Here is a 7,475-nt window from a genome sequence, read left to right as displayed (position 1 = left end):
TTAACAATTGGAGCTTGGCTACCGTGCCCTTGGGGAGCTTTGCAGGGGTGCAGAGCAGGCGAGAAATCGCAATTATGAATTCGGAACTAAACTTATAACTCAGTTGTGAGTCTTGTAGGACCAGAAAGATAACTTAAGATCATCCCAAGTTTGCCCTGAGGGGACATAACATTTTTGACACCTTGTAACACAAATAAAAGGCAGATATAAGTGTTATGAAAAAAGCACCCAAAAAAAGCAGTGATTATGCCTTTATTATCTGATATGGGAGACTAATATTTCAACATTCTGCTGGCGGTGAATGAATCAGATATTATGTCAGCTGATATGGCTGTAGATCCATGAGGTGAACTTGTTGACCCTGGTGTAGACCCCAGGAAGGTTTGGTCGGCCACAGCCCGCCCCCCAGCTGACAATGCCTATAAGGAACCAGCGACCGCCTGGTGCCTGACAGCTCAGCGGGCCCCCTGAATCACCCTGATGCAGAAAGAACACATTTAACATTCAATGCTTCAAGGTGGTTTAAATTTACATTCTGTGAATTATGGCTAATGCAGACAGATGTAAGCTCACCCTGCAGGCGTCCCGCTCTCCAGAAGAGACCCCAGCACACAGCATGCGCGATGAGACGGGTCCGTAGCTCTTCTTACATTCAGTCTGACTCATTATGGACACCTCGGCTTTCTGCAGCACTGACGGCAGCACTTTGTCTGCAAGGGCAAGATGTAGACACAGATCAAGCAACTAAAAGAAAAGGGTTTTTACACATAACGCCAATATTTAAGAAGAACCAACATAAAAAAACTGCTCAAAGATGTCAAAGACCAACTAGTGCTGCCTTTGACGAGCTCATTAAGAGGTATGATGCAACAAAAGTTTAGTTGTGTTAGGGAAAAGATTAAAGTATGAAAAGGCAATATTAATATTTCAAAAGGTTGATTGATTGTAAAGTATCCAATTCGAAAGGTTAACATTTATATGTATAAAAGCCAAAGAGCTCATCTGAGTTATTGCTCACCCTTAGCGCCACCCCTCCCTACACGCAGAACACACGCTGTGCGTATAGGGTTAAAATGCTATTTGACCAGTTGGTGGTCATTTGGTAGCTCAGCTTTATAGCATATTAATCTACGCTATCAATAGAAGTTTTGGGCTATTTTCATGGAGGTAAAATGTCGCCATCTCTTGGTGAATTTAATTCATAGCATGTGTATCATGCTATGAATGTCTCATATTAGAGATTGGATAAAATAAACTGATCCTTTATTTGACCCATGATGGAGAAATTTAAAGGGTTGCAGCGGCAAACAGCAGTGGAGAAATCTCTTCAGCTACATATGCTCCTCTTACTACTCCAACTGCACAAGCAGTTGAGCCTGCCTCGTGATACGGTCATTTTGTAATGGGGGGGGGGGGGGGGGCTCAAAATAAAATGCTTCTAAGGGCCCCAATTTGACTAGGGGCGGCCCTGCTCACCATCCTCAGAGCGGTATCCCCATCCGGTGACCCAGCAGCGGTGGCTGTGGGTGACAGTGTGAGACGAGGGAGGCAGGCACACAGGCTGCACGAGCGGGTTGAGGGATGGAGGCCAGGGCTTCTTCAGCTGCAGCAGAGCGATGTCATAGTCAAATGTGTACGCGTTGTAATACTCATGCACCACAATCCGCTGGATCTCCGCTACATGATTGGCACTGTTCTGTGTCAGCATGCCGAGGTGGGCACTCCAGTAACGCGGGTCAGACAGTCTGTAAGGAGAAAGGGATCAAGGAGACATCAAAGATAGCGTAGATTCTAGCCTACTGTCTTTTAGATGAACTCTTTGAAGGCGAGAGGACCGCTGCACGGATCATAGAGAGTCTGTTGAGCTCTTAGATCGAGTTTTAAACAACATTTATTTACTATAGGCAAAAAAGTTATCAGGGCTTTAAAATGTCGTATACATCAAATGTTATTGCAGTAAATTTAGAAATTGCATTTCAGAAAATTATTAATTGATATCACTTAAAAAAATTATTTTAACACAGCCTTTTAAGGTAAAACTTTGATGACCAATAATTAAAAACAGATCACATTCGCTCTGCATTTCATTTCACGACTTTAATGCAGTGATCAGGTACACATCAGCTGTATAATTAAGTTATTATATAGGCTGTAATAATGCAACTAGTTTTTATTCTTAAACAGCTTCTTCTTATTGAAAAGATAATTAACTAATATGTTCAATGGATTATTTTAGATATTGAGTCCGTAATTAATTTGAGATCAATCTTAGGGGTCCCAAAACAATTGAAGGGATTTTTCTGATACTTGGAGTATTAAATGTAAGTATTTCACTTTGAATCCAGAGGCCACTACACTTATCAGAAAATCTGAGGTGGTACACACTGACCTTTGCTTACTGAAGCAATGTGCTGCTGATATGAGCCAATCAGAAGAGAGGACAGAAGCACCACAGTACAGGTTACCGGAGAAGTGGAGGCTGACCTGCCAAGGCCACTCCCCCTCCATAGAGTTATCTCCGCCCACAATACGCTCTGCTCCTGTAGATGAACCCACCTTCTTAACCACAAAGGGGCGACCACAGTCTGTGGATGACACATATTTGTATTCATATTGGAGTAATTATATATGTATGTGTGTGTGTGTGTGTGTGTGTGTGTGTATATATTTATATATATTTCTACACACACACATATACATATAAACATATACATATATATATATATATATATATATATATACTGTATATCACTATATATACTGTATATCAGATGTATGCTATGTATGCTAAATACTGTATATCATACATATAAAAACTATTAAAAACACTATTTTTTGAAATATGGGTCAATGAGTTGCTGCTGCCTTATTAAAAAGTAGGGCAGTGTGTGTGCATGCACATTTGCTGATAAATGATCAAAGACAGGCCTGTTCCCATCACATTGAGCCCCCCCTGTGATCAAATTAAAGCAAACATTAGAGCGTTAACAGCTGGGTCACCTCAGCGCTGCAGGTCAGCCGGTTCGGAGCACACAGCCCAGTGGATTATGAAATTACTACAACTTTCTCATGAAGCCACATAAGGGACCTGGCAGTGGAGGGGCAGTTTAATCACCAAAAACCTACTGTTCATTAAGAAACAGTTCAGGTGATGATTTTGTATATATGTATAAATTATATAAATAAGTGTATATTTAGAATAACTTGAATATGATAACCATTGTCGTTTGCAGAAAGTTAAGAGCAGTTTGCAGAAATAAGGGAGAACCCCAACATATTAGGACAATCAGATGGAGGAGGAATATATAAAACACCACTCTACAGGATGATGTTGTATTGTACAGTATATTAGTGACCCCCTAACCTACATCCAAGCACTTTCATAAACTGTCATGAATTTCAGAGAGTACGTGCTTACAGAATTAATGCCACTGGCTAAAAGGCAAGTGACCATCTGAGCTGGATTCAGATACTCAGGCATCATGATCAGACCAGAAACCTCAAAGTTTTACAAGGCCAGTTATTGTAGATTAATTGACTATTGTTTTCAAAACAAGTGAATTCCATATATTTAAATGTGCATAATTTATTGGAGTGCAGATGGCCTAGCCATAAGGTCTTGGCCCATGTACAGAGGCTGGAGTCCTACAAGCGTGTGGAGTGAGTTCAACCTGTGGCTCTATTCCCTCATGCCATTTTTGAGCTGTTCATTCAGAGGGCTCACCGCAGTCGGCCTCATCACTGCGGTCCTGACAGTCATTTACACCATCACACTTTGCGTTCTTCTTCAGAATGCATGAGCCACTGTCGCACTGATATCTGATGGCAGAGCAGGTTGTTTCTGAATAATTAAAAAAGGAAAAAAGGAACAAACAAATAATTTATTGCTGGTTAAAGGCCGACAGTGAATATAATGAACTTTAAAAAAAAAAGAGTAAAATCCTACCCTGAGTGCAGTTGATCTCATCTCTTCCATTGATGCAGTCTGTCTCTCCATTGCATACAAACAAAGGATGCAGAGGACTTGGGCCTCCACAATTCTTCGTTGGCCTCGCTTTGAAAATATGCACACAAAAAAATTAAATGCACGACTATCAAAATAACCAGTTTTATTTTGCTTGTGACACAACTTACAACAGAAAACCTCGTCACTCTCATCCTGGCAGTCATCCAGACCGTCACAGCGTCGGCTCTTCTCCACACACAGTCCCGTGGAGCAGAGGAAGTGGCTCTCTGGACACGCTGGGGAAAGAGTTGTAAAATACATGTGATAGGAAAGAAAAGTAGGACAAAACTGATTCAAACAAACACATGTACAGTTTTTGTTTCCTAGGGCCTAATTTCAAGAAGCTTCTTTGATGAGGGTGTTTAACTCGATCACATTGTTGGAATCTAACAAATGACAGCGTGACAGTGCAAACTGTTCCAGCAATGAATACTGTGCGATGTGTATTACTATACATTTTTTGCTTAATAGGAAATATCAGAATTAATATTTCAAACAAAAAATAAGAAGTTTTTTTAGAGCCCACTTTAAAACTAAGTCTTCCATACTGCAGTACACTGAAACACATTTGATCCACTTCCTTATTCGTATTCTGGCAGTTATAGTAAGTGTCTCTCTGGCCATGCTGTGCTTACGTTGGCTGATATTGTAGCTGCTGTAAGACGCCTGAAAAGGTTGAGCAGAATTACGTGAACTGCAGCGAAACTCCACCTCTGGGCGGTGGGCCGCGATGCGAAACACCGTTTGATATCCCACATAGCTGCCACAGAAACTGATGGAAGGAGAACAGCCATCAAACACCTTCACACGATGTTGTAAAGTACAAGTGAATAAAGAGTAAACATGACTTTATTTTCTCTTAATAAAAATCCACCATTTGATAAGAAGTTACTGTAAGCTGAAGAAAGCAGTCTGTGAAGATATTTGTAAAAAAAAAAATCTAATTGTATGAAGCGGTTGTAGCGACATACATGATTTCATTAATCTTCCACCAGCCCTGGTCACAAGCCTTCATGTCCTTCAGTTTCAGTACATAGTTTTCAAAAAGTAAAGCAACTCCTAAATGCCTGTGAGGGGTCTGAAATGAAATGAAAGCAGAACATGGGTCAATAAAAGCTTTTTTTAGGAGAGCAGTAACATCGTCACCCATAGTTTGAGGTGCCATGTAAGTGTCCGTGTGTTCTACCTTAAACTTCCAGGTGCAGGCACACTGAGGGGGCAAAAGGCTGGGGTAGAAGGGGCTGTAGATCTGCCCTGAGGTTTCAGTTTTTAACTGGGTCTCAATTTGAGACATGCAAACTGAGAGAGACAGAGATGGAATTTAACTTTTGACTTTCAAACAGGAGAGAGTCTAAAACATCTTTCTAACAATCATTCACATATTATTCATTTCTGGTTTAATTGTAGTTTAATCCCTTCTTTGGGTCTTGTTAAGATTCCAGACAATTGACATCTCTGTGGTCATGAATAAATTCTAAAAATGTTGGGAACTACTCCATATAAAATAACCAGGTAAATGTGACGTACTTTCCCCAGCAATGGCCTCAAAGTGTCCCCTGAAGCTCTTGTTGCCGTTAGTCATCCTGAAGGACAGCAGCATGACATTAGAGGTAGAAACCAGGGACAATGAGCTGGACACCGGCTCACACAGCCTGCAAAAACAGATCAGCTTTAATAGACGCAGAGTCTAATATCATAAGGAGAGAAATCAGCTGCAGGCTCACCTGTGCAGAATGCGCCCTCTCATGGGCAACAGAGCATCATACACGGTCAGAGCGTCATGCACACAGTCACTGGGCTCGATGTGGAAAAGGGCGACGGTCAGACGGATCATAGATCCGGGGACAGCCGTGAGTTTTACATGGCAGGTCACACCGCCCCATGAGGGGAAGACGTTTAAAGGGACACTTGAGCCGGGAAGGTTGGCATACAGCTTATCTACACACTGTGAGCCTGGAAGGAGAGCCAACAAACTTTAAGACACAAAACGGGCCATCAAGTATAGATTAGAATTCAAGCTGTATCACCTACCTGCTCCATTTGATGCGTAATCTGATCTCTGAACAGCTGCATGAAGACACAATAATCAATCTCTGCGAACATGAGAAAAATAAGGATGCTTGTTTGTGCACTCAGACGCACCATTGATAAGGATGGAGTCTATGTCAACTGGGATACCCAGCAGATAGCCGACAGAGGACCTGTTCTTCATGCTGGTGTGGACTGAGTCTCTAAATATGGCTCCCACACATTCCTCACACACTGCAGCGCTCTTCAGCTGAGTGACTACAAACACCATCCAGAAATGAACCAGCACACCGCCTTCTTTGTTGTTACTGTGTGAGAGAAAGCAGCCTATTAAAAACGAGGTGTGGAGGTTTTTGATAATGAATTCAAACGCACAAACCAAATCAAAATATCAGCTTTATTACAACTCCGATTTACCGAGTCCCTGTACCTGAGGTCTGAAATGACAGCCTGCCTGTAGAGACTGGCCACTGAAGACATCTTGTACACATTGCTCACCTGCAACAGCAGACACCAGCAATTAACACGAAGACTTCAGAGGAGATCAGCTAGTGTAACACAGATGCCTACCACTTGCTGGATATTGTTTGCCATGGATACAAACTCATGGGACTCTGCCTGGCGGTACTCAGGGATGAACTCCACATTAGCAACACGGAACATGCCGGCAAAATACACTGCACTGTTGCTTTCTCTGCGGACTAAGGAAATCAAGACAAAGTTTTAAGTAATACTTATAGTTACAATTTAATCTTAATATAAAGTACATTAGTTGCAAAAAAAAAAAAAAGAGTTAAATGCTAAAAATAGTGGTGTGGGGGTGGTATTCATTTTGGGAACAGGTTTGAAAAGCTAAACATTTGTTGCATTTAAATAAAAGATCCAGACACTTACATATGAACACCCACAGCAGTGACCACATGATCACCACCACCACAAACACCACACCTGCGATGATGACTGCAAGGTGTGGGATGTTCAGCAGACGAATCCAAAGCCTTTGGAGACCCTTTGGTTTCCGTCGAGTCTTCCTGTACATCCTGCGGAGCATCTGAAGAGTGTGGTCCACTGTGGCCAACTCCACAGACACATCCGCAATCTACAGCCACAAAGGACACACACACACACACACACACACACACACACACACACACACACACACACACACACACACACACACACACACACACACACACACACACACACACACACACACACACACACACACACACACACACACACACACACACACACACACACACACACACACACACACACACACACACACAATGTATTCTCAATGTTTGAGGATGTATATATGATAAAAGTGAGACATCAAGAAAGCTGAAGCCTGCTGTGACTCTTCCCCTTGTATCACTGTTTTTTTATACAGGTCAGCTAGTTATCAGTTCAGTAGATGAAACGATATGCAAATCAATCC

General features: G+C 41.9%; 1 protein-coding gene across 1 annotated transcript; it reads right to left on the bottom strand.

The window, feature by feature from the left end:
• Positions 1-256: 256 nt before the first annotated feature.
• On the bottom strand, positions 257-6,988 carry tmprss7 (transmembrane serine protease 7). The gene is made up of 17 exons (XM_079361870.1): positions 6,929-6,988; positions 6,605-6,735; positions 6,465-6,532; positions 6,149-6,342; positions 6,038-6,073; positions 5,731-5,959; positions 5,534-5,658; positions 5,193-5,305; positions 4,978-5,084; positions 4,642-4,778; positions 4,135-4,242; positions 3,947-4,054; positions 3,725-3,841; positions 2,390-2,585; positions 1,477-1,745; positions 574-710; positions 257-477 (listed from the first exon to the last, which is right to left on the bottom strand). Exons 1-17 carry the CDS (start codon positions 6,954-6,956, stop codon positions 319-321), a joined length of 2,262 nt encoding a protein of 753 aa, XP_079217996.1. The 5' UTR covers positions 6,957-6,988; the 3' UTR covers positions 257-318.
• Between the last annotated feature and the right edge of the window lie 487 nt (positions 6,989-7,475).

The sequence above is a fragment of the Symphodus melops genome (genome assembly GCF_947650265.1).
Source record: "Symphodus melops genome assembly, chromosome: 14".
NCBI classification, from domain to species: domain Eukaryota; kingdom Metazoa; phylum Chordata; class Actinopteri; order Labriformes; family Labridae; genus Symphodus; species Symphodus melops.
The sequence above is the reverse complement of the archived record's forward strand: the minus strand, read 5'-3'. Positions and strand labels throughout refer to the sequence as shown.